Source organism: Phocoena sinus, chromosome 12 (genome assembly GCF_008692025.1).
Source record: "Phocoena sinus isolate mPhoSin1 chromosome 12, mPhoSin1.pri, whole genome shotgun sequence".
Lineage (NCBI taxonomy): Eukaryota > Metazoa > Chordata > Mammalia > Artiodactyla > Phocoenidae > Phocoena > Phocoena sinus.
Window position 1 is genome coordinate 83,931,113 of NC_045774.1, and position 24,883 is coordinate 83,955,995.

Consider the following 24,883-nt stretch of genomic DNA (forward strand, 5'->3'; position numbering starts at 1 on the left):
TTTCCATTTCATTGCCTGTCTGGGCTGCTCGCCAAAATGTAGAATAAAGCTATATATAGACTTTTTTTTTAAAATTAGAATATAGTTGCTTTACAATGTTGTGTTAGTTTCTGCTGTACAGCAAAGTGAATCAGCTATATGTATACATATGTCCCCTTTTTTTTGGATTTCCTTTCCATTTAGGTCACCACAGAGCACTGAGTAGAGTTCCCTGTGCTATACAGTAGGTTCTCATTAGTTATCTGTTTTATACATTTTATTGTATATGTGTCAATCCCATTCTCCCAATTCATCCCAAACCCCCTTTCCTGCCTTGGAGTCCATACGTTTGTTCTCTACTTCTGTGTCTCTATTTCTGCTTTGCAAATGGGTTCATCTGTACCATTTTTCTAGATTCCACATATATGCATTAATATACGATATTTGTTTTTCTCTTTCTGACTTACTTCACTCTGTATGACAGTCTCTAGGTCCATCCACGTCTCTACAAATGACCCAGTTTCGTTCCTTTTTATGGCTGAGTAATATTCCATTATATATATGTACCACATCTTCTTTATCCATTCATCTGTCGATGGGCGTTTAGGTTGCTTCCATGGCTATTGTAAATAGTGCTGCAGTGAACATTGGGGTGCATGTATCTTTCGGAATTATGGTTTTCTCAGGGTATATGCCCAGTAGTGGGATTGCTGGGTCATAATATAGTTCTATTTTTAGTTTTTTAAGGAACCTCCATACTGTTCTCCATAGTGGCTGTACCAGTTTATGTTCCCACAGTGTAGGAGGGTTCCCTTTTCTCCACAACCTCTCCAGCATTTATTGTTTGTAGATTTTTTGATGATGGCCATTCTGACTGGTGTGCTGTGGTATGTTGTTGTAGTTTTGATTTGTATTTCTCTAATAATTAGTGAAGTTGAGCATCTTTTCATGTGCCTCTTGGCCGTTTGTATGTCTTTGGAGAAATGTCTATTTAGGTCTTCCACCCATTTTTGGATTGAGTTGTTTTGTTTTTTGATATTGAGCTGCATGAGCTGTTTGTATATTTGGGAGGTTAATCCCTTGTCAGTTGCTTCGTTTGCAAACATTTTCTCCCATTCTGAGGGTTGCCTTTTTGTCTTGTTTATGGTTTCCTTTTAATTCTGATATCACATTTGAGATGACTGTTTCAACACCATGAATAAGTAGTATAGAACTCATCTGGTAGTCCTGAAACTTCTGTTACGTACATTGTTTTACTTAGGTTCACTTTCAGCCCTTCTTTGTGGAGGTTCAGTCAAGTTCCCTTAAATCTCTGCGCTCTTCCTCTGATACCATTGTTTGATAACTTTTGTTACCACTTTCCCACTTGCACTCTTGATTTTGAAAATCTCAGTTTTCTAGAAATTTCTTCTATGTATTGGCAGTAGTAGAGTGTACTGTCTGGGAGTTTGCAGCATCAGCCAGTTTAACCTGGGGGTCATGGTGGATTGGTGTGTTTTGTACCCTACAGAACCGATTAATCTGGGGTGGTGGTGGATTGGCCCCTCCTTCCCTCCTTTCCTCTCTCCTTCCCTAGTGTTGGATTAGAGAAGCTATTTATAATAACCACCTAAGTGTTTTCGAAATTGTCTCTTTGAATAAATATGACTCGTGCTTTTATAAAAATGTGTAAGTGCTGAGTTAGGAAAGGGCTGTCTTTTTTTTTTTTTTTTTTCCAGCAATGAATCAAGAGGTTGAATAAAATTTCAGTAGGACACTGAAAAAAAAATCTATAGAAGTTTCTGTTGATGGGGTAAGTTTTTCAGGATTCACTGGATTTTTTTTTTAAATTAATTTATTTTTGCTGTGTTGGGTCCTCGTTTCTGCATGAGGGCCTTCTCCAGTTGGGGCAAGCGGGGGCCACTCTAAATCTCGGTGCGCGGGCCTCTCACTATCGCGACTTCTCTTGTTGCGGAGCGCGGGCTCCAGATGCGCAGGCTCAGTAGTTGTGGCTAACAGGCTTAGTTGCTCCGCAGCATGTGGGATCTTCCAAGACCAGGGCTCGAACCCGTGTCCCCTGCATTGGCAGGCAGATTCTCAACCACTGCGCCACTGGATTTTAACTTAGCTGCTTTGGCTCTAACTTCTGTCTCCTGATCTAAAATCTATAGGACCTATGAAATTCCATTTCTTTGGTATAGATTTCAGAAATTTTATGGTATTTTAATATAGAATTTATTATTTCTAATGAATAAATTAAATGTATATTGTAAAATCTAGATTTGACCTGTTAAGAGAAAACTTTTGAAATGGTGGTATATTAAGCAGAATGCAAACTTATTGGCAGGATATAAATCACTTCTTCAAAAACAGTTTTGTGGGATTGGGCCTGTCTCCTGTGTAACACTACAGTGTATTTATGCTGTGGAACATGTGACAAGATAAGCCAGCTTTTATCTTAGTGCAGTCCAGGTTTATGAACCGTATCTTATCAATGAACCTAGAGGCTAGTGGATTGATCCATTGTAACCAAGGTTACAGAGACTTCTACACTGGAATGTTAATTCAGCGGTCTTTCCAGTTGGTTTCATAGAGAGAATTAAGCCTACAGGAAGTGATCTGTGATTATTTTTCTTAATCCTCCCAAGGATAGTGTGTTTCTAGTATCATTTTAAATGCATGAGAGAAAATTAATCATTATAAACAAGATGACTTAGGGATTTAGGGTTTGATCCTCTGTATAACTTGGGTTGTAGTGAGAAATAATAACTGCCTTGGGATAGGATAGTTGAGTCACTGATCTAGGGAAGAAATCTGCATGAGAAGCCAAATTATGAATAGACGATTTCTTGATGACTATGGAATTGAAGCAAGAAGATTTAATTCAATAATATTAATGGTTGTTGTCATAAAGTTAGTTATATCCATTTTAGCTATGGCTGGTAGGCCTTTAACTTTGGCTCAGATGACGCCCTACAGCTAGGAACCATAGCTTCTGAGATGGCTATTGTCCACAAGCCCAGCCCTTTCCCAGAAATGCTGGATATTATCTAGTTACATATTACATCTCTGATTCTGCATGCTGAGGACTAAGCAGACTCCAGAGAATCCGAAGCACTATTTTTATCCATTCCCTTCTGTGAGATTCTGTAGTTCATCTAGTCTCCCCTAACATATCAACACATTTTCATTGTCTGACCTTCCCAGGCACTGTGCAGGGCTTTCATATTCAACACTTTCTTTGGTCTTCATGAACGTCGTTTTGTGGAGGTATTTTCTACATTTTACAGGTGAAGAAATTTTTACCCAGAGATGTTAAAGATCACCTTGTTAGTGAGTGATGTAGCCCAGAGTGGATATTATTTCCTAAGCTGGAGCTGCTCACTGTTAAGTAAGCTGCCTTTTAATAAATTGTTCTGGGGATGTTTGTTACTTCTGGGAATGCTTAGCCAGCCCTGAACCCCTGGGGCCGCTTTAGACATCATCTGGAGACTTTTAAATAGTACGGAATGTAGAATACATCTGCAGAGATTCTGATTTACTTTGGCATTCAGTTAGTATCACCACTATTCTTATCAGAGAAGTGTTTATGTATTGGAAGGATGTAAGACTTAAGGTGCTGGATTCAAGTTTTCCAAAAATTCTGGTTTTCTCTTAACACCTCAATTTTTATCATTAGTAACAAATACTGTTACTTATTTTCTTTAAAGTGACAGGCTCACTTTATTCATTTTTGAGAGAATCTGCCTAATACTCCCGTCTGGATAGCTATAGTTTTTCTGTCCATTGTTCTTTCAAGTAAAAATGATATTCTTTGGAAAAAAGTGCCTAGTGTAGCTCACAACTGAAATAGCACAGGTGCTTCTCACAAGTACACTGTATGTGTGCTACCCCAAACACAGAACACTGAAAAGATGTGCACTCAAGGGTGGACATCTCAGAATTATTTCTGCTTAGAGGGACTTTGCTGAATAAAAGTGCCCCCCGCTGGTGAGCGCTTGGTGGGTGAAGAGTATAGTAACTACTAGTGGAAAGGGAAACAGCTTTTTAACGTTGTCATGAAAATAATTTCACGTTGCGGATACCCTGCAAGGACCTTGCTGATCCTAAGGTCTCAAAACGACATTTTTAAGAAACTTCTGTTACGTTAATGGAACTTTGGGTGTTTTTTCTGGAAAGTTTGTGGAAGTGAGGCCTGCTGCTTCTACCCACTGGATACCCCCAGCTGTTGATCGGTTATTACCAGTCTTCATTAACTGAAGCTGCCTGCAAAGGTACAGTTTCCTGGAGCTCGTGGAAGGCTGAGAGGGTAGAGTTTGTTTCTGCCCCTTTGCACTGTACTCACGGGGACCCCGCACACAGGAGGAGCCTTCCTCATCTGAGGATGTTGTGCCCACCCAGAAACGTTAAGGACTTGTTTTTTTCTCTCGTTCTGAAAGTTTTTGTTTATTTCTTCATCTGTGTCTTCAAATTTCTTTGATATTTTCTTTGAAAAAGCGTCTCTTGTCTGACGTTTTGGCTCTCAGTTGTGTTTTAATCTCATATTTGGACCTCTTACGAAATCTTTTATCTCTTCTGTATATGTTTAGCCTTTTATCTGAGCTCTATTTTTGGTTTCGAATTTATTTTTAAATTCTTTGCTTTTATTTATTGTTATCTATCGTAAATGTTTATTCTGCTTTCTCTGACTATTCTTGAAATTTTTAGTTTTAATTCTTTCATCATCTACTTTCATTTTCTTTTAAGTGAATTTTCCTTTTATTTAATCATTTTTCCTAACCCTTGTTTGGATTTTGTAGTGAGTGCAGGGGTTGTAGAGATGGGGAGAGCCCAAATCAAGAGCAGGGATTGTTCAAGGCTGTCGTGCTGGCTTGTCTGTAGTTGTCCTGTCACTTTCTTCAGAGACCCTTTCTCCTCTTGATGCTGATTTTTCGGGCTGTCATTTTTTGTCTACATATAAATTGAGTCATATACTATGTATTGTTTTCCCTTTGGCCTCTTCAGTGCTCAGCATTACATTTGAGACTTATCTGTATTGTTGTGGGTGACAGTACTTTGTTGATTCTCATTACTGTATAATATTCCATTGTAACAGCATGCCATAGTTTATCCATCCTCGTACTGATGATCAGTTGGGTTGTTCAGCTTTTGGCTATTTCAAATACTGCTGCTGTGAGGCTCTTGTATATGTGTGTGGTGTGTGTATGTGTCTACGTATACATATAGATAGACACATATACATATATATATAAATATATACACACTGCATTGTTTTCCACTGTATGGATACTCTTTTTCAAATAATCCCAGATAATTAGATATTTAGTACATTCTTACTTTTTGCCGTTAAGCAATTCTATAGTGAAAATAGGAGACTTTGCCGAAGCGTGTGCATATTTAGATGAGTTACGTTATGGAACTGAGGAAGAATAAGCTGGACCAAGAAGGTGTCAAACTCCTGTTTCTATGCAGGCATTTTAGAGCACCTGCGAGAGTTTTTAGGAAGTTTCTCCTCACTCCCTATTGGTTAACTGCTGAAAAATTGTACAGTCATTTTGAACTTAGTATCTAATTTGTGAAGAGTGCCATGGGACCTGGAGGTCAGCTTAACTTCTCTCTGACTTCTCCACCTGTGAGATGATGCTGGAGTAGTGCCTCTTCGTCGTAGCAGGAGTGTGAGAAGTGTTAGTGTTGAGTAGGTGTTAATGCCGGGCAGACTTCTCTCGAACTTCATATCCCTGTGTCCAGTGGTCCATCTGTCAGTTTCTACCAAGAAGTTAACATCTCTAACTTAACATTTCTAGAAGAGCTGATCCTCAATCTGTTATACTTTATTCACTGAACAGCAACTGGAAGAATAGAGTTGCTCAGGCCAGAAACCTTGGAGTCATCCTTGACTCTATTTTTTCACACTGTGTATCACGTATGGCAGTACATTCTCTTGTGTTTGACTTTCAGAATTTACCCATAATCTAGGAGTTCCCTGGTGGCCTAGTGGTTAGGATTTTGGGCTTTCACTGCTGTGGCCCCGGGTTCAATCCCCGGTTGGGGAACTGAGATCCTGCAAGCCATGCAGCACGGCAAAACAAAAACAAAGACAAAATTCATCCGGAATCTGACCACTTCTCACTGCTGTCTTGTAGACTAGGTGGTTTAAGCAGCAAACATTTATTTCTCTGAGTTCTGGAGGCTGAGAAGTCCAAGATCAAAGGTGCTGACGATCTGGTGTCTGGTGAGAACCTGCTTCCTGGTTTGCAGTTGGCTGTCTTCTTCTTGTGTCCTGGCATGGCAGAGAGAGAGAGAGAGCAAGCTCTTGTGTCCCTTCTTACAAGCACTAATCCTGTTCATGAGGGCTCCACTCTCATGACCTGATTACCTCCCACCTTAAAACCCCTGCTCATTGGAGATTAGACTTCAGTGTATGAATTTTGGGGAGACGCAGTTAGTCCATAATGCTGTGTAAATGTAAAGGGGTAATGGGTGCTTTCATGTTGTTAAGGTTACATGATCTGGGGTGTGACTTCACACATGGCCAGGTAAGAAGGTTGGCAGAGCCTCTCCCCAAAATGCAATACAGTACTGACAGAAGAATAACTTCAGTGCTTTGCAAATCAACCAAATACAAGACTCTTTGTACTTGTAAGCTGGTAAGGACAGTGGTCGTGTGTAATGTTTTAGACTGGGTCTGTTGCCTCCTTTCTAACCAGCTCTCCTCTCTTCAGCCTGGTTATGTTCTGAACTGAATGAAGATAAAAATACAACATATCAAAATTTATGAAGTGTGGCTAAAGAAGTGCTCAGGGGATGACTTGCAGCTTTAAATTTCTCTTGAGAAAAGAAGTTTCAGTTGGGACTTCACTGGTGGCGCAGTGGATAAGACTTCACGCTCCCAATGCAGGGGGCCCGGGTTCGATCCCTGGTCAGGGAACTAGATCCTACATGCCGTGGAGCAGCTAAGAGTTTGCATGCTGCAACTAAGGATCCTGCCTGCCGCAACTAAGACCTGATGCAACCAAATAAAAAACAACAAAAAAAAAAGTCGTCTCAGTTGCCTAAACTGCTGCCTTATGAACTAGAAAAAGAAAAGCCAACTGAACTCTAAGCGAGCACAAGAAAGGAAATAAAGGTTAGAGGGAAATCAATGAAATAGAAGTCACATAATGTACACCGTGACAAAGTGGGATTCATCCCAAGAATGCGAGCAGGGTTGGTTTAATACCCCAAAATCAAGTCATGTAACATACCATATTAATGGAATAAAGGACAAAACCCACAACAGATACAAAATCTCAATAGATACGAAAAAAAGCATGAATTTTACAAAATCCAGTATCCATTGCTGATAGAAACTCTCAGCTGTCTGGTTACAGAAGGGGAGCTTCCTCAACCTGGTAAAGGGCATCTATGGATAATCTACTCCTGACAGGTGAAAGACTGAATGCTTTTCCTCTAGGATTAGGGACAGGGCAAGAATGTGTGCTCTCACCAGTGCTGCTCATGGGGATTCTAGCTAGTGCAATAAGTCCGTATATAAATAGATAAGTAAAGGCATCCAAACTGGAGAGGAAGAATTAAGACTCTTATTTTCTCAGCTGACATGAGACCCGATAGGTACAGAATCTCGAGGAATTATATAAAGTCAAATAGAACCAATAAACAAGTTTAACAGGGCTACAGGATGCAAGATTAATATGAAAACTAGAAATCTACAATTCAGATGAAATGAAGAAAACGATTCCATTCACAAAGCATGAGAAGGAAAAAAAAAAAACCTGAGAACACATTTAACAAAAGAAGTGTAAGACTTACACACTGAAAACTACAAAAAGTTGTTGATAGAAATTAAAGATCTATGTAGACATTTGCTATTAATGGATTTGAAAACATAATATTGTAAGGATGGCAGTTATAGCAGTTTTCCCTCAAATTGACAATTTTTTTTTTTTTTAGAAATTGACAAATGGTTCCTGAAATTTATGTGGAAATGCAGAGGATCTAGAGCAGCCAAAAACAATTTTGAAAAAGAATAACATTAGAGAATTATACTATTAGATTTCAAAACTTACCGTAAAACACAATAAACAAGACAGTGTGATATTGAAGAGGGATAGGTCCATAGAGCCTAGAATTCAGAGACCAGAGAAAAACCCTTACGTTCATGATCAATTGCTGTTAAACAGCTGTGGCAATTCAATTTCATTCTTTTCAGTTTCAGTAATTGTCGGGTAAATTGGATAACCACATGCCACAATAACAACAACAGCATTGAGCCTTACCTGACATAGACAAAAATCAACTCAAAAGTCAGAGACCTAAACTATAAAAGTTTAAAATTTCTAGAAGAAATTCAAGGACATACGTTCACGATGGGTTAGAGAGTTCTTAGATATGACACAAAAGCTTTATTCGTAAGAGAAACCTTGATAAATTCTACTTTATCAAAATTAAAAACTTTGTCCTTCAAAAGACATAATTTAAAAAATGAAGGTAAGCCACAGACAAGGAGAAGATATTTGCAAATCATGTATCTCATAAAGGGCTTGTATTCAGAATGTATAAACAGTTATTACCAATCACTAAGTATACAGTTAAAAAATGAACAAAATATTTGAGCATACCTTCATCAATAACAATCTCTAGGGACTTCCCTGGTGGCACGGTGGTTAAGAATCCGCCTGCCAATGCAGGGGACATGGGTTCAAGCCCTGGTCCGGGAAGATCCCACATGCCATGGAGCAACTAAGCCCGTGTGCTGCAACTACTGAGCCTGCACTCTAGAGCCCGCCAGCCACAACTACCGAGCCCATGTGCCACAACTACTGAAGCCTGCGAGCCTAGAGCCTGTGCTCTGCAGCAGGAGAAGCCACACAATGAGAAGCACGTGCACCACAACTGGAGAAAGCCCACGCGCAGCAACAAAGACCCAGTGCAGCCAAAAATAAATACATAAATTTATTAAAAAAAATTAATGATCTCTAAATTGCTTGTAAGCATATAAAAAGATGTACAACATTGTTAATCATTAGGGAAATGTAGATTAAATCCCCAGTGAGATGCTACTACACAGCCACCAGAATGTGTCAGCTTAGGCTGCTGTTACGGAATACCGCAGACGGGTGACTTAAACGACAGACATGTATGTCTCATGGTTGTAGAGACTGGGAAGTGTAAGATCAAGGTGCCAGCAGATTCAGTTCCTTTCTTGGCTTGCAGAGGGTTGCCCTCTTGCTGTGTCCTCACGTGGCAGAGGGACGGGGAGAGAGAGAGATCTGGCTTCTCTTCTATTTATCCTGAGGACCCGAATCATGTCATGGGGGTCCCACTCATGACTTCATCTAAACCTAATTACCTACCAGAGGTCCCACCTCCAAATACCATCACACTGGAGGTTAGGGCTCTAACCTGTACATTTTGGGGTGAACAAACATTCAGTCCATAATGGCTGTAATAAAAACCAGACACTATCCAAGTATTGACAGATCGGAGAAACTGGAGAGTTCAGACGCTGCTGTTGGGAATGTAAGATGGTGCATTACGTTGGAAAGCAGTCTTCAGCTTTGCTAAAAAGTTAAACTTACTGTATGATCCAGCTGAACATAATGTCCACATGAAGATGTATGCAAATTCCACAGCAGCTTTTTTCGTAATAGCACAGAACTGGAAAGAATCCACATGTTTGACAACTGATGAATATTTAAGTGAAATGTGTTCTGTCCATACAGTGGGATGCGTGTTCAGCAATCTGAGTCAGAGATCAGCAAATTGTGGCTTGGCCCACGGGCCCCTAAATCTAGATGCAAATTTGTTTACCTGTTGTCTGTGGCTACTTTCATGCTCTAACATCAGAGTTGAGTGGTTGTGACAGGGATGTATAGGCTGCAAAGCTGAAAATATGATCTGACCCTTTACAGAAAAAAATCTCCCAACCCCTGTGCTTAGTGAAAGAAGCCGGAGACGAAAGACTGCATCTTGTGTAATTACATCTATATGAAATGTCCAGAAAAGGCAAATCTCTAGAGACAGAAAGCAGCTCAGTGGTTGCCTCAAACTGGGGGTTGGAGTGGGATTAATTGCAGACTGGCACAGAGCAGCTTGTCTGAGGTAGTGGAAATGTTCTCAAAATGAATCATGGTGATAGTTACCCAACAGTATACATTTACGAAAAATCATTGAATTGTAGACCTACAATTCGTGCATCTTGTGATATGTAAATTTATTACAAAGTTGTTGGGAAAAATATTTAATGGGCAAACGTAAGTCAAGAGTAGCACAGAGCTGGACATGTGACAGGCTGTCAGTACAGGATAGCTGCTAGTATTGTGACTTAAAACTTGAGGGGACTTGCATTATTATGATTTCTTTTTATTTTCTAGAGTTGGAATCTTATCCTAATTTACAGATGGGAAAAAAATGAGGCTGAAAAATTATGAAGTACTAAGGTTTATAAATTGGAATGTGATTCTTTGTATATCACACAGCATGGCTTCCAAGAATAGTCAGGTAGTAATGCTAATTTGCATTATGTCTTTTTTATGTACTGTTACTTCAGCTGATATTTCTATGTATAGCTTTGGAGTCAACAGTTAATGATAAGTCTAGTTATCATTGATCGCCACGCAACTGCGAGTTACACTATAAATTGCTCAGCCTTTTCTCTGACCATGTAGTTTAACAATTTCTTGTTATAAAAACGGCATTGCAGCGTAAACCTTGAAATAAATACCATAGAGAGAGGAAACGGTCAACGAAAATAGTCCTTAAGGTAAACGGCTGTTCTTCAGTCGACATATTCTAAATTAAAACCTGTAAACGATTTTATCCTCCGAGTTCTGTCCTGTCAGATCATGCACCAGAATGTTTTAATCACTTTGCTCTAGTGTCAGCAGTGGTACTAGTTATCTATTGTCACGTAACACATTACCCCCAAATTTAGCAGTTGAAAACAACAAGCATTGTGTCACCATTTCTGTGGGTCAGGAGTCCAGAAGCAGTGTCTCAAGGCTCCGCTAGGGGGGACCTGGCTCCCGAGCTCCCCGTCGTGGGCATGGGCAGCCTCAGGTCTTGTCTGTGTGTCCTCAGCAGTGTCAGTTCCTGGCCACGTGCACCTTTCATAGAGCAGTTCACAACAGGCCTGCGAGCAAGCTGGAAACCAGTCTTTCAGTAACTTGTTGCCCCCCTTTTGTCATACTATCTTAGCAGCAGTGATTTACTGGTCCAGCCCACACTGAAAGAAAGGCAGGGCATGAATATTGGAAGTGCTGGCCTCATCAGGAGCATTTTAGAGGCTGCCCACCACAGCTGTCTTGTAAATGTTGACAATCTTGATATTTACTCAACACAAAGTACTTTTATACTTGCAAAGTATTTATTAAGCATACAAAGTTTGAGGTTTGAAGTCAGCATTTTGAAGTTCCCTGTGTGCCTTTCCCTGACGCCATCTCCTCTCCAGCCCCCTTAGAAATAACCACTACTTAAATTGTCTGTGTTAATTCCTTGCCTGCCTTATAGTGTTACCATCCTGTGTCCTTAGTTTTACAATTTTTGAACTTTATATGAAATTACTTGCTTGTTTTCATTCAACCACATGTTTGGGGGATTCAAACGTGTTATTGCATAAAGGGTAGTTTATTTTCATTGTGTATGACTATATACTGCATGTTGGTCAGTCTGGACATTTGGATTTTTTGCTATTGAAAATTGTGCAGTGAACATGTTTGTACACGTTTCTTGTTGCATGTGTGCAAAATATGTACATATAATGGAGTCGATGGGTCGTAAGTTATGTTCATCTTCAATATTCTAAATAATGACAGATCATTTTTCTAAATGTACCAGTTTAAAGTCTTGTTAGGAGGATATAGCCTTCTAGTTGCTCTATACCCTAAACTTTGACATCGCCATGTATTTTTAGTTTTTGCCAGTCTGGCGAGTGTGAAATGATATTCACTAATTTGTATTTCACATATTTGGAAATGAAGTTGCATGTCTTTTAAGATTTATTGGCTTTTTCAGTTTTCTGCTTCAAGTGCCTTTTTGCAGTTGGGTTGTGTTTTTCTTACTGGTATAAGAAAGTTTTTTTTTTTTTTTTTTTTTTTTTTGGCAGTACACGGGCCTCTCACTGTTGTGGCCTCCCCCGTTTTGGAGCACAGGCTCCGGACACGCAGGCTCAGTGGCCATGGCTCATGAGCCCAGCCGCCCTGCGGCATGTGGGATCCTCCCGGACCGGGGCATGAACCCGTGTCCCCCGCATCGGCAGGCAGACTCTCAACCACTGCGCCACAAGGGAAGCCCATATAAGAAAGTTTTTAACGTACTCTGAGTAGTTCATACAGTGATTCTAAATATTCTCCCTTTTTCCCAGTAGAATTAAGCGATGTGGGAGTAAGGAACTCTGAGTTTTGATTTAACCATGTCTGACCGCCTAGAATGATGCCTGGAAAGTACTCAGTAGATGTTTGTTGAATTGAATACATTTGTCAGGGGAGATAATCATATGAAGTTTTTTGGTTTTAGTTCCTCCAAGTGATATGTTACATGGATAAATTGCTCTTAAACCAACTTTGCATTCCTAGCATAAACCCAGATTGGTCGTAACGGTGGCTTTTTGGGTTTGTTTTTAAATCTTCTGCTGGATTTGATTGCTGCTGTCTTGTTGAGGATTCTTTTAAAAATTGATTCAGAGGTGAAACTGGTCTGTAATTTTCCTTTATCTTATTCTCATCAGGTTTGAGTATCAAGACTCTGCTGGCTTCCCAAAATGAATTGAGAAGTGCTCTTTCTGTGTGTTAGAGAATGCTGTGAACCACTGAGCACTTACCATATGGTTCTTTTCTCCCATAATCTGTTTACATGTGACTGGTGACTAAGGGGTAGAAGTGAGCATGGCACTTTGTACTAATATTCCTAATGAACCATTCACAAAATGTTTGCTTTTCACCTTGCAGCTGAGCTCCTCTGTTTTAGAATCCTTACCAGCCACATGGGAGTACATCCAACAGGGATGAAACAATGATTTCATTGAATTAGGAGGTGTGAGTTCTACCTGACCATTTTGGTCTCCTTATTCCACTGAGTGAACGGGCCGTAATAGTTACTGTATCAGCTGGAGGGACTGGTGCTGATTATTAGGGGAAGGAGGGAGGGAGAAGTGTATCTTGAGCCCAGGGGACTCTGTGGCACCTCATGATGCCGCCATGTTCAGTGGCAAAACCAAATTGAGATCTATTCCACTCACCCCTCCCAGCACCACCAGGGACTCGGGATGGCTCAGGAGTGAATGTCTGGGGTCCCCCATTTCTCCTACAAAATTCTCTCTCAGGAATTACACCTGGCTGCTGTGAACAGATTGGAAATGCATGGCTTAAATAGTATAGTGGTTTTTCGGTCTTACATACGATAAGTCTGCAGAGAGGCTATCCGAGGCTGGTAAGGCATCTTCAGGAGGCGCCTAAGCTAGCTCCTTTCCTGTCTGCTCTCCATCCTTAGTACCTGATTTCTACTTTAAGGTCACCACAAAGTCCAAGAGAGTAGCCGGAGTTTAAGCTATGATGTGTCCATTTTAGGCAGAACGTCAAAGGAAGGGAGAAAGACAAAAAAGGCAGTGGGCGCTGAAGGAAAATGAGTATTTTATATGCAGCTAGCGGCCTTGACCCCATATTGTTTCAGCTGGGACAATGGGATAATTCTAGAAGGCTTTTAGAGTTCCCAGAGTATCTTTATACTTTGACCCTCTAAAACAAAATGCTTTGTAATGATTAACTATACTATTACAATATTGACTAAGTTATTTTTTGTTTTAGTGTTTTCACTGGTAGTTGGGAGGGATAAAGAATGTCTAAAAATTCAGAAGTCTAATTTATCCAAGTTAATTCTTATGTGAGTTATAATTAATGATGCAGTTTTGAAAAGGTAGATTGTTTGCTTTGCATATATTTCAAAAATCATAAGAATTATCATGTATTCTTTGCTACAGTTTTTGTCTGTGGCCTTTTGAGAGTTGTTGGCTTTCTGTGTACTTGTTTTTGTTAGTTTCGTTTTAAAAAAAGAACTTGTTTTATGAGTTTAATTTTTGCCAATTTCTCTGGGCATGAGGTTTTTTAAACTTATTTATTTTTCTGTGTTTTTTTGTGTGTGTGTTTCTTTGTTTCTTTTTTTTTTCCTTTCTTTTGGATGTGAGGTTTAAAATTTTTTTCTTAGTCTGTTTTCTTTGATGTTAGTGGGACTATGAAACCAAGTAGTCTGTTTATCTTTAACATGCTGGTAGCAGTCTTTTAACAAAAACATTTACAAGTAAATATAAAAACATCAGGATATAAGAGTGTCATCCCTGTTGGAGTTAAGAATAATTTTACTTTGAAAATAGCTATGAGTTTGAAGTAGAATTTTATTATCTGTATTTATTTTTTTTGCATGGAACAGTGTTTTTCTTTTTTTAACATCTTTATTGGAGTATAATTGCTTTACATTGTTGTGTTAGTTTCTGCTGTATAACAAAGTGACTCAGCTACCAGTATACATATATCTCCATATCCCCTCCCTCTTGCGTCTCCCTCCCACCATCCCTATCCCACCCCTCTGGGTGGTCACAAAGCACCAAGCTGATCTCCCTGTGCTACGCGGCTGCTTCCCACTAGCTACCTATTTTACATTTGGTAGTGTATGTAAGTCCATGCCACTCTCTCACTTTGTCCCAGCTTACCCTTCCCCCTCCCCGTGTCCTCAAGTCCATTCTCTACTTCTGTGTCTTTATACCTGTCCTGCCCCTAGGTTCTTCAGAGCCATTTTCCTATTTTTAGATTCCATATGTATGTGTTAGCATATGGTATTCATTTTTCTCTTTCTGACCTACTTCACTCTGTATGACGGACTCTAGGTCCATCCACCTCACTACAAATAACTCAATTTCATTTCTTTTTATGGCTGAGTAATATTCCATTGTATATATGTGCCACATCTTCTTTATCCATTCATCTGTCGATGGACATTTAGGTTGTTGCTTCCATGTCCTGGCTGTTGTAAATAGTGCTGCAGTGAACATTGTGGTACATGTCTCTTTGTGAATTATGGTTTTCTCAGGGTATATGCCCAGTAATGGGATTGCTGGGTCATATGGTAGTTCTATTTTCAGTTTTTTAAGGAACCTCCATACTGTTCTCCATAGTGGCTGTATCAATTTACATTCCCACCAACAGTGCAAGAGGGTTCCCTTTTCTCCACACCCTCTCCAGTATTTATTGTTTGTGGTTTTTTTGATGATGGCCATTCTGACTGGTGTGAGGTGATACCTCGTAGTGTTGATTTGCATTTCTCTAATAGTTAGTGATGTTGAGCAGCTTTTCATGTGCATCTTGGCCATCTGTATGTCTTTGGTGAAATGTCTATTTAGGTCTTCCGCCCATTGTTTAATTGGGTTGTTTGTGTTTTTGGTATTGAGCTCTGTGAGCTCTTTGTATATTTTGGAGATTAATCCTTTGTCCATTGCTTCGTTTGCAAATATTTTCTCCCATTCTGAGGGTTGTCTTTTGGTCTTGTTTATGGTTTCCTTTGCTTTGCAAAAGCTTTGAAGTTTCATTAGGTCCCATTTGTTTATTTTTGTTTTTATTTCCATTTCTCTAGGAGCTGGGTTAAAAAGGATCTTGCTGTGATTTATGTCATAGAGTGTTCTGCCTCTGTTTCCCTCTTAAGAGTTTTATAGTGTCTGGTCTTACATTTAGGTCTTTAATCCATTTTGAGTTTATTTTTGTGTATGGTGTTAGGGAGTGTTCTAATTTCATTCTTTTACATGTAGCTGTCTGGTTTTCCCAGCACCACTTATTGAAGAGGCTGTCTTTTCTCCATTGTATATTCTTGCCTCCTTTATCGAAGGTAAAGTGACCATATGTGCATGCGTGTATCTCCAGGCCTTCTGTCCTGTTCCACTGATCTATATTTCTGTTTTTGTGCCAGTACCATACTCTCTTGCTTATTGTAGCTTTGTAGTATAGTCTGAAGTCAGAGAGCCTGATTCCTCCAGCTCCGTTTTTCTTTCTCAAGATTGCTTTGGCTCTTCAGGGTCTTTTGTGTTTCCATACAAATTGTGAAATTTTTTGCTCTAGTTCTGTGAAAAATGCCATTGGTAGTTTGATAGGGATTGCATGGAAACTGTAGATTGTTTTGGGTAATATAGTCATTTTCACAATGTTGATTCTTCCAATTCAAGAACATGGTATATCTCTCCATCATGTTGGTATCATGTTTAATTTCTTTCATCAGTGTCTTACAGTTTTTTGCATACAGGTCTTTTGTCTCCTTAGGTAGGTTTATTCCTAGGTATTTTATTCTTTTTGTTGCAGTGGTAACTGGGAGTGTTTCCTTAATTTCTCTTTCAGATTTTTCATCATTAATGTGTAGGAATGCCAGAGATTTCTGTGCATTAATTTTGTATCCTGCTACTTTACCTAATTCATTGATTAGTCCTAGTAGTTTTCTGGTAGACTCTTTAGGATCCTCTATGTATAGTATCATGTCATCTGCAAACAGTGACAGCTTTACTTCTTTTCCCATGTGGATTCCTTTTATTTCTTTTTCTTCCCTGATTGCTTTGGCTAAAACTTCCAAAACTGTGTTCAGTAATAATGGTGAGAGTGGGCAACCTTGTCTTGTTCCTGATCTTAGTGGAAATGGTTTCAGTGTTTCACCATTGAGAACGATGTTGGCTGTGGGTTTGTCATATGTGGCCTTCATTATGTTGAGGTAAGTTCCCTCTGTGCCTACTTTCTGGAGGGTTTTTATCATCAGTGGGTGTTGAATTTTGTCGAAAGCTTTTTCTGCATCTATTGAGATTACTATATGGTTTTTATCCTTCATTTTGTTAATGTGGTGTATCACATTGATTGATTTGAGTATATTGGAGAATCCTTGCAGTCCTGGGATAAACCCCACTTGATCATGGTGTATGATCCTTTAATGTGCTGTTGGATTCTGTTTGCTAGTATTTTGTTGAGGATTTTTGGCATCTATGTTCATCAGTGGTATTGGACTGGAGTTTTCTTTTTTTGTGACATATTTGTCTGGCTTTGGTATCAGGGTGATGGTGGCCTCATAGAATGAGTTTGGGAGTGTTCCTCCCTCTGCTATATTTTTGAAGAGTTTGAGAAGGATAAGTGTTACCTCTCCTAAATGTTTGATAGAATTCGCCTGTGAAGCCATCTGGTCCTGGGCTTTTGTTTGCTGGAAGATTTTTAATCACAGTTTCAATTTCAGTGCTTGTGATTGGCCTGTTTATATTTTCTGTTTCTTCCTGGTTCAGTCTCGGAAGGTTGTGCTGTTTTGAGAATTTGTCCATTTCTTCCAGGTTGTCCATCGTATTGGCATATAGTTGCTTGTAGTAATCTCTCATGATCTTTTGTATTTCTGCAGTGTCAGTTGTTACTTTTCCTTTTGCCTTTCTAATTCTGTTGATTTGAGTCTTCTCCCTTTTTTTCTTGATGAGTCTGGCTAATGGTTTATCAATTTTGTTTATCTTCTCAGAGAACCAGCTTTTAGTTTTATTGATCTTTGCTATTGTTTCCTTATTTCTTTTTCATTTATTTCTGATCTGATCTTTATGATTTCTTTCCTTCTGCTAACTTTGGGGTTTTTTTGTTCTTTCTCTGGTTGCTTTAGGTCTAAGGTTAGGTTGTTTATTTGAGTTGTTTCTTGTTTCTTGAGGTAGGATTGTATTGCTATAAACTTCCCTCTTAGAACTGCTTTTGCTACATCCCATCGTTTTCGGTTGTCGTGTTTTCATTGTCATTTGTTTCTAGGTAGTTTTTAATTTCCTCTTTGATTTCTTCAGTGATCTCTTGGTTATGTAGTAGAGTATTGTTTAGCCTCCATGTGTTTGTATTTTTTACAGATTTCCTATAATTGATATCTAGTCTCAAAATGTTGTGGTCAGAAAAGATACTTGATATGATTTGAATTTTGTTAAATTTTCCAAGGCTTGATTTGTGACCCATGATATGATCTATCCTGGAGAAATGTTCCATGAGCACTTGAGCAGAAAGTGTGTTTTGTTGTTCTTGGATGGAATGTCCTATAAATATCAACTAGGTCCATCTTGTTTAATGTGTGATTTAAAGCTTGTTTCCTTATTTATTTTCATTTTTGTTGATCTGTCCATTGGTGAAAGTGGGGTGTTAAAGTCCCCTACGATGAATGTGTTACTGTTGATTTCCCCTTTTATGGCTGTTAGCATTTGCCTTATATATTGAGGTGCTCCTATGTTGGGTTCATAAGTATTTACAATTGTTATATCTTCTTCTTGGATTGATACCTTGATCATTATGTAGTGTCCTTTTTTGTCTCTTGTAATAGTCTTTGTTTTAAAGTCTATTTTGTCTGATATGAGAATTGCTACTCCAGCTTTCTTTTGATTTCCATTTCCATGGAATATCTTTTTCTATCTCTTCACTTTCAGTCTCTGTGTGTCCCTAGGTCTGAAGTGGGTCTCTTGTAGACGGCATATATATGGGTCTTGTTTTTGTATCCATTCAGCCAGTCTGTGTCTTCTGGTTGGATCATTTTATCCACTTAAATTTAAGGTAATTATCGATATGTACGTTCCCATTACCATTTTCTTAATTGTTTTGGGTTTGTTTTTGTAGGTCTTTCCCTTCTCTTGTGTTTCTTGTCTAGAGAAGTTCCTTTAGCATTTGTTGTAAAGCTGGTTTGGTGGTGCTGAATTCTCTTAGCTTTTGCTTGTCTGTAAATGTTTTAATTTCTCTGTCAAATCTGAATGAGATCCTTGCTGGGTCGAGTAATCTTGGTTGGAAGTTTTTCCCTTTCATCACTTTAAATATGTCCTGCTAGTCCTTCTGGCCTGCAGAGTTTCTGCTGAAAGATCAGCTGTTAAACTTACGGGTTATGTTATTTGTTTTTTTTCCCTTGCTGCTTTTAATATTTTTTTCTTTGTATTTTATGCTTGATAGTTTGATTAATATGTGTCTTGGCATGTTTTTCCTTGGATTTATCCTGTGTGGGACTCTGTGTGCTTCCTGAACTTGATTGACTGTTTCCTTTCCCATATTAGGGAAGTCTTCCAGTATAATCTCTTCAAATATTTTCTCAGTCCCTTTTTTTTTTCCTCTTCTTCTTCTGGGACCCCTGTAATTCAAGTGTTGGTGCGTTTAATGTTGTCCCAGAGGTCTCTGAGACTCTACTAAATTCTTTTCATTCATTTTTCTTTATTCTCCTCTGCGGTAGTTATTTCCACCATTTTTTTCTTCCAGGTCACTTGTCCATTGTTTTGCCTCAGTTATTTTGCTATTGATTTCCTTGTAGAGAATCTTAAATTTCATTTATTATGCTGCTCATCATTGTTTGCTCTTTAGGTTTTCTAGGTCCTTGTTCAACGTTTCTTGTATTTTCTCCATTCTCTTTCCAAGATTTTGGATTATCCTTTTTTTTTTTTTTTTTTTTTTTTTTTTTGCGGTGTGGCCTCTCCCATTGCGGAGCACAGGCTCTGGACACGCAGGCTCAGCTGCCATGGCTCACGGGCCCAGCTGCTCTGCGGCATGTGGGATCCTCCTGGACCGGGGCATGAACCCGTGTCCCCTGCATCGGCAGGTGAACTCTCAACCACTGGGCCACCAGGGAAGCCCTGCATCATCTTTATTATCATTACTCTGAATTTTTTCTCAGGTAGGCTACCAATTTCCTCTTCATCGTTTGGTCTGGTGGGTTTTTACCTTGCTCCTTCGTCTGCTGTGTGTTTCTCTGTGTTCTCATTTTGCTTAAGTTACTGTGTTTGGGGTCTCTTTTTCGCAGGCTGCAGGTTCGTAGTTCCTGTTTTTGGTGTCCCCAGTGGTTTAGGTTGGTTCAGTGGGTTGTGTAGGCTTCCTGGTGGAGGGGACTGGTGCCTGTGTTCTGATGGATGAGGCTGGATCTTGTCTTTCTGGTGGGCAGGACCGTGTCTGGTGGTGTGTTTTGGGGTGTCTGTGAACTTAATATGATTTTAGGCAGCCTCTCTGCTAATGGGTGGCGTTGTGTTCCTGTCTTGCTAGCTGTTTGGCAGGGGGTGTGCAGTACTGGAGCTTGCTGGTCGTTGAGTGGAGCTGGGTCTTAGCGTTGAGATGGAGATCTCTGGGAGAGCTCTCGCCGATTGATATCACTTGGGGCTGGGAGGTCTCCAGTGGTCCAATATCCTGGACTCAGCTGTCCCACCTCGGAGGCTCAGACCTGACACCCAGCCGGAGCACCGAGACCCTGTCAGCCACACGGTAGTTCTGTGATCTTGGACCAGGCAGTGTACCTCTCTGTGCCTCAGATTGCCTTTCGCGTAGCACCTCCTTACCCCAGAGGCCAGTCAGATGCGAGGGGAGGGCTGTCGCTCCCAGGCTCTGCAGGGAGGAAGCCTGTGAGGCTGAAGTAGAGCTTTAAACGAAGCAATTTCTCTGTTTGATGATAGTGGTAGCAGCATTTTTTTCCCCATTTACAGATATATTGATATAAGTCCAACTTGGCATTAGAACTGATCCGAAACACATAGAAATGTTAATTTAATTCCTTCTTTACAGTTTAACATTTACAGGCTAAAGGAAGAACTCTTTTTGAAGGACACTGAGAAAGAACAGTCAGATAGGCAGAAGAAGGTAGCTTAGAATGTGGTGTCAGGGAAACAGAGACTTAGAGCAGTGCCAGGCTGAGGGGATGTTAGGCATCTCTTCAGAATTGTGTCTTCCCCACTTCCTTCCTCCAGGTGTTGGTTTCTAGAAATTGTCTTTTCTGGATTTTCCTACCAGCAACATATGAGATTTTTGGTTGCTGTACATCCTCGTGTCTCTTTATAGTCAGGAGCTGCTCCAACCACTTTTTTGGTTTTGCTAGTTCTCAAACTTCCTTAAGTTCAACCATAGAAGATGTATTCTTGTGTCTGTGCCTGCTGTTATTCAGTTTAAGGTCTGAGGTTCATCCTCATCACATGCATTCATAGTTTATTCTTATTGCTGTACAGTAGTCATTTGTGTGACTGTACCACTCAGTGTATCTGTTCACCTGTTGGTGGACATTTGGATCGATTCCAGTTTTTGATCACTGTTAGTAATGTTGCTGTCAACTTTCTTGTTGTGAATCAGACCCGATATTGTTTAATTCTCACATATCTTTAGGAGGACCTGCTTGTGTGGCTGACACTTGACCAATACCTGGCCCTTGGATGTTCCCTAATGTTACTAATTGCTAAATGGTTCTGTACAGCTGAATACGGCATGGAACCACACAGTCCAACTTGTTTAGCTTGTTTGTGTGCGTGATTTATGGTGAATACTTGCTTTCCTTCTCGGGGTCTGTATGTGGTCATCATAGCTGGTCACTCAGGCAAATGTGCCTATATTCTAAGTCCCCAATAAGAGCCCTGGACTCTGCAACTCAGGCAGGCTTCTCTGGTCAGAAGGGCTTTGCATATGTCACTGCACTTCATTGCTGGGGGAATAGAATTGTTCAGTCATATGGTAGGTATATGTTTAACTTGGTAAGAAACTACTGAACGGTTTTCTGCAGTGTTATGCTGTTTTACACTCCCTCTAGCAAACAAAGGGAATGTCTGTTGTTCTGCATTCTTGGCAACACTTGGTATTGTCAGTTTAATTTGAGCCATCCTAGTGGGTCTGTAGTATCTCATTACAGGTTTAATTTGCATCTTCCTGATGACTAATGATGATGAGCACCTGTTAAAAGTGCTTATTGGCCATTTTGTATATCTTCTGTGATGAAGTATCTGTCTTTTGTCTACTTTTAAAAGTGGGTTATTTGTGTTTTATTTATAGGAGTTAATTTTATACCTTGTTCTGCTAAATGAGTATCATGGTAACTTAGGCATTTACAAGGTCGTTGATCACACAAGTTCAGGAATACCAGGAATGCTTATGAAATAGTCATTAGGCTCTTTGGCTGTATGAAGGCCTAGGCCACCAAGTAGTAGACACAAATAACTTACTGAGGCTGAAGCCAAACCTTACTGCGTCTGTCAGTTTATCAAAGTTTTTGGCATGTGGTTGTCAGCCCACTATACTCCGTTCTCCTAATTTAGGGTTTTTCCTCTTCTGTACAGATTATTTGATTATTTCAATCATAATATTGGTATGGTGTTTAGGGTGATTTATAGTACTTTCTCTTTATGTTTAATTTTTTGAAGCTTTTAGAATACTTATTTTGGTTACTTCTTTCAGTACTTGTTTATTTCCACCGGCTCTTAGATTTGTAATAGAAACGTTAATACTGACTACTCTCTGGTTTGTAGTAGAAACACCAATATTCATTACCCTTAAAGATTTACTGTCATTATTAGTTTCTCATAATATTAAAAGACTGCATAAATTTCACTGAATATCTGTAGTGCCAAAATTCAGTATGCTGACAGTCATTTTGTGATTGGTCAATATAAATTAACTCTGATTTTCCTGTCAGTTATTTAGGGCCCTGTTCTGAGTTTTTTTTTTTTAACTGTGTTGCAGCTAGTGGGGGCTGTTTCGTAAGTGGCCTCCAGATAGATGGTGCTAGCAAGTATTTAGATCATGTTTAAAAACAGTGTAACTCATACAGTCATTCCTTCCAAGAGAGTAAGTAATTTGGGGTTTATTATACATTACTAACAAATACTTTTTTTTAAATAAAGGAATATAATGATTGTCATCCTGTGATTGCTTTATATAATTATGTTGTCACTATTTTCCATGAACTTATGTATATGCAAATAAATGTAAATACACAGAAGGTTTTAAGGCCAGGTTTCTTAGGTAGGTTTGTTAAGTCTCAAAAAGTTGTTTTTATTTTAGATACCGTATCGTTTGCCGTTCATATTTTAAGTTCTGTATTGAATTAAAAGAAATATTTTGATTGACTGACTACTGGTTGAAAGTATCTCAAATCTAACGTTATTTTAAAGCAGATAAATAGAAATTCATATTAGTTAACTTTGAATCTGGTTTTACTGTTCTTACTTTTTCTCTATCTTGATTTGTTATAAGATCAGTTTCATAACACTGCATATTTTAAACTTAGATTAGGGAAATTATTTGTGTCAAAAATTTAGTATCAATTGTAGTTGTTTCTTTAACTTGAGTGACTGGCAAATGTGTCAGCTGTACTCAGTATTAAGGTGGAAGGAAGACAAAAGTTAAAGTTTTTATTTAAATGAGATGGTTCACAGAAAGTTCTTAGCACTGGTGAGTACATAGTGAGACCTGAGATGTTAGCTGCCACAATTTATCGGCACAATTACCATCATGATTATTGCTAAAAATTGCCCCGTAGTTAACTTCAATTATGATCTGTTATGTTAATAGTGGTGTCGATTTCTTGGAATGGGGGTCAGAAAAGGCTGATTTTGGATATCACATATACGTATAGAGTTACGGTTCTAGGGATCAGATGGGGAGAGTGTGTGTGTGTGTATGTGTGTGTGTACATATATGTATGAAACAGTTATTAAGTTCATGTGTTTTATTTTAACTCAGCTTATTTCTTTCCACAGCCTTATATTCTGTTATATTATTCTGTGTGTTCTTCTGGATCCCTTTTGTCTACTTCTACTATGAAGAAAAGGATGATGATGATACTGGTAAATGCACTGTGAGTAGCTTTAACTTAGAGATCTCAGTTTATGGGGGAAAGATTATTTCCTTCTTTTTCAGAGAGTGATGTGACTTTGAATTTATTCTAGAGCAGTGTTGTCTAATAGAAAAAAAATATAATCCACGTGTGAAATTTTAAATCTTCTAGTAGCCACATGAAAATAAGTAGAAAGAGCAGTTGAAATTATTTCTCATGACACATTGTATTTAATGTAATATGTTGCAAGCATTATTATTTCAAATAGTCAAAAACTTGTTAGTAATGAGACATTACGTTTTGTCACACTCTGTCTTTGAAATTTAGAGTGCGTTTTACACTTACAGCACATGCCAGTTCCAGCCAGCCATATTGCAGGTGCTCAGGAACCACATGGGACTTGTGACTGTTGTTTTAGAGCAGTTCTAGAGCAGGGGTCAGCAGGCTTGTTTCTGTAAAAGGTCAGGTTTTAAATATCTTAGGCTTTGTAGGCTGTACAGACTATCTCAGCCACTCAGCTCTGTGGTCATAGTGTGAAAGTAGCCAGAGACAGGACTCAGCGAGTGTGATGTGAAGTAGGAGGGGGCTGCGTGTGGCCCACAGGATGTAGTGTGCTGACCCCAGTTCTAGGGCATAAAGGAGGGACATTTGCAGACTGGTCTTACCAGTCCATGGTAACGCTGATACAGGAACCTGATTAGTAGAGCACACGTGCACGCCCAAAACTGCAGATCAAGGTCACTTAAGTCTTGGTAGAAAAATCTTCACTAAAACATTAGCAGATAGAATTCAGGAGCATCTTAAAAGTACATTAATGCAGTATAACTGAGTTGGGCCTATCTCTAGATCGCAGTGGTGGTTTAGAATCGGCACATCTGTTAGTAAATAGTAATTTAATAGGTCCTCGAAATTGTATGTTGAAGGGTATTTGCGAAAATCGAACACTTTATTTCTGATTTCAGGGGAAAAATAGCAGAAAAGGAATAAATTTCTTTTGTCTTTTTATTGAGTTGTAGGAGTTTGTTTTATACCTTGGGTTTTTTTTTTGTATTTAAATACACAAATATATCCACTCAAAAGCGAGCATTATGCATAGCCCTGTTTATTAAAACCTTAAAGCATTTGCATTAAGATCACGAGCAAAGTACTTCAACAGTATTTTAAATGATTCCCAGAGTGGTAATCAGTGCAATTTGTTAGAGAAAAAAAATACTGTGCTGAAATATTTATAAAGAAAGTCGAATTATTGTTTGCAGATACTATGTAACTCTACATTTGAAAACCCAAGGTATGTAAGGTAAAGTGGCTGGTCACCAGTTTACTGTTGAAAACTGAATGAGATAAATGCTTTCTCTTC

The 24,883-nt window shown here is 39.1% G+C and overlaps 1 protein-coding gene across 1 annotated transcript in view; it reads left to right on the forward strand.

Moving 5' to 3' along the window:
* LMBRD1 (LMBR1 domain containing 1) overlaps positions 1-24,883 on the forward strand; it is a 118,463-nt gene that overhangs the window by 17,537 nt on the left and 76,043 nt on the right. The window contains exon 4 of the mRNA XM_032651454.1: positions 23,450-23,547. Coding sequence (XP_032507345.1) covers positions 23,450-23,547 — 98 coding nt within the window. The remainder of the gene's footprint in view (positions 1-23,449; positions 23,548-24,883) is intronic.